This window comes from Apaloderma vittatum, unplaced genomic scaffold (genome assembly GCF_000703405.1).
Source record: "Apaloderma vittatum isolate BGI_N311 unplaced genomic scaffold, ASM70340v1 scaffold3072, whole genome shotgun sequence".
Classification (NCBI taxonomy): Eukaryota; Metazoa; Chordata; class Aves; order Trogoniformes; family Trogonidae; genus Apaloderma; species Apaloderma vittatum.
The window spans coordinates 67,158-69,842 of record NW_009701882.1 but is presented as its reverse complement, the minus strand read 5'-3'; the positions used below and the strand labels follow the sequence as shown (position 1 = coordinate 69,842).

General features: G+C 37.2%; 1 protein-coding gene across 1 annotated transcript in view; it reads right to left on the bottom strand.

Annotated features, from left to right (window-relative positions):
• Window positions 1-1,922: 1,922 nt before the first annotated feature.
• Window positions 1,923-2,685, bottom strand: part of MAP1B (microtubule-associated protein 1B) — a 63,839-nt gene continuing 63,076 nt past the window's right edge. Inside the window, exon 7 of the mRNA XM_009879321.1 lies at window positions 1,923-2,592. Within this exon, the coding sequence (XP_009877623.1) occupies window positions 2,437-2,592 (156 nt within the window). The 3' untranslated portion in view covers window positions 1,923-2,436. The remainder of the gene's footprint in view (window positions 2,593-2,685) is intronic.

The following is a 2,685-nucleotide window of genomic DNA, read 5'->3' as shown; positions in this document are numbered from 1 at the left end:
CAGCATTAAATGGGCCTCAGGAGCCCACATTTAAAGGACCCTAAAGCAGTATATATAAAAAAAAAAATCAGAAAAATTAAAGAGTGCAAACATATACCTGTTAAAAATATCCTAACAATAAAAACTGAAATAAATTATAGGAAAATAAAATGATGTCTTAGTTCACTACATCGTGAAACTTAATAGGAGCCATAATGGTGAATCATACAGACCATCATATATCCCCATTCTGAAGGCCTTTACACCTTCTTTAAATTCAGATTTGCAAATCTTCTACAATGTAACAAGATTTTTTTAATTGGGGTAAAACTTCTGAGACTAAAAAAATCCAAATTGTCTTATATCACAGAACAGTGAATGCAGTTCCTCTGCAAGGAGTCTAGAGAAGGAAAGGAAGGGGGAGATGAAGGACAAAAGGAAAGGAAAAGGAGAAGAAGATGCAAGGAAAGGATGGAAGAAGAAAGGAAGAGGGAAAGGAAGAGGGAAAGGAAAGGAAAGGAAAGGAAAGGAAAGGAAAGGAAAGGAAAGGAAAGGAAAGGAAAGGAAAGGAAAGGAAAGGAAAGGAAAGGAAAGGAAAGGAAAGGAAAGGACAATATTCTAAACGACACAGACTGATAGAAAGCTGTCCAGAAAAGTAGGAGCCAAGAAAAAAAAAGAAAAGAAAAGAAAAAAAAAAAAAAGGAAAGGAAAGGAAAGGAAAGGAAAGGAAAGGAAAGGAAAGGAAAGGAAAGGAAAGGAAAGGAAAGGAAAGGAAAGGAAAGGAAAGGAAAGGAAAGGAAAGGGAAAGGGAGAGACATTTTAGCTTATTGCTTATTCTATCTTTAATCAAGATCTTGTGAGGGTTGAGAATGTAGGTTACACCCTTGTAAGTACTAGGCAATTTCAAATCCCATTCTCTGTCATCATCAATAGATTAATTTTACTACCAGGGTGCCCTTCCACACCCCCACATCCCCCAAAAGGTATCATCAGTTAACTATTTTCAATAAATTTTACCTCAATATCCATTCTTGCTAGAACCTTAAACGACATTATTCATTTATCTTACAAAACTACTAAAAAAATGCCTTCACCTGAAAATTTTTTCTTTGCATTTTCCTGTAAATGAAAATGTTTGTTAAAAATTCATCTATTAAAAGTTCACGCAGCACTAACAAAAAGGTTTCTGTACATATGTTCCCATATTCACTCTTAAATTAAATAAAAAAAATAAGGTATGACAAAGGAAGGCTGAATACTGTACAGGCTCACAGGTAACCTTGTTCATCACTCTGAATGTTTCACTAAGTTTTGTAACTCTGATACTGGACACCACTTCAATCTTGCTTCCACAGTACAAAAGCAGCTTTCAGAAAAATGCTCATCTTACCTTGTTGAGCTGTCCAGGCGCATCAATGAAGCATCCACGTAACTAAAACTTGTAATTCATAGCACCAAGCCGTTTGACCAGTCAGATAAGTTTCTAGTATCACACATGCACACTCACTCTTCTTTACTGGTGTAACTATGATCCTACACAGATGTTTTATAAATTCGCTGTCTCAACATTAAAAAATAAGTGCATCAAGTTTCTTTGTACATTCAAGTCACTTTCTAAGGCAATTTGTCTACTGTATGTACTCCCAACCGCTTTGGTATTTTGCTTCAGTTAATTGACAGTGGACATGGGTGTTCAAGCATGTGGACTGGTCAGTTCTGGCTGGAGTGGATTTTCACTGAGAGCATGCCTTAGACCAACAATTCTGCATGTTAAAAGAAAGGTTTTAGACTTCCAGATGGGGTGCAGACTACATGCATATTTGGCCTATGATTGTTATGGTATGTCAGTATGCAGAGTTCAAATTAAAATGGAAAAACTGCTGATGAGCGTTTAGGTTGTACATCCCTTCATAGCCACATTTAGCTTTTTTTTTTTATTTATTTTTGAGCTAACTTAATTCTGTAAAAAAAGGAATCCCCATACGATAGCTCAGATTGATAGTTTTTTATAAACTCTATTTTCACGTGAAAGCATAGACAGTTTGCAGTAAGCGATACATCTATTGCCCTAAGACTAACGCAGATCTAATTATTTATTACCTTCTCCTCCTACCCCTCTCTCTCTTTCTCTTTGTGTTTCTTTAGAGGGCAAATGCCTCTCCCTAGCAGAAGTCAGTTGGGGTTGCTAGTGCATGGTTTCCAAACGTTCAGCGGAGATGAAACTGGATCTGTATTTTCGCAGTAGTTTGAACCCTACTATGGGAATACTGGTATTTCCCTTAGCAATCAGCAAAGACTTTAAAATAATAGTGACTTGCATCACTGTGACACTGTATAGCATTTGGCAGGTATATAGTTCAGCAGTTGAAACAGATGGGTTGAGTTTTTAAAAAAGGTGTTTTCAAACTGAAGAATTTCTGGAAACAAAGTTTAATCTCATGGTGTCTGGTCTTGCTCTTACAGTTCAATCTTGCATGCAGGGAAAGATTCATCTTGCATAACAACAGTGCTGCTGCTTGCCAAAACCATGATGTTGAGGTCCTGCTGTTTCTCATGGGTCTCTTGGTACCATTCTCTCATCACTTCTGAATCATGGGTTGGGATTAAGGTCACCTGCAACACAAAACAGGAGAAGTCCCAAGGAATGGACAACAGAAACAGCTGATAAGAAAAACCTCACTGTAAGAAGCCCTGAGCAACAAGCAG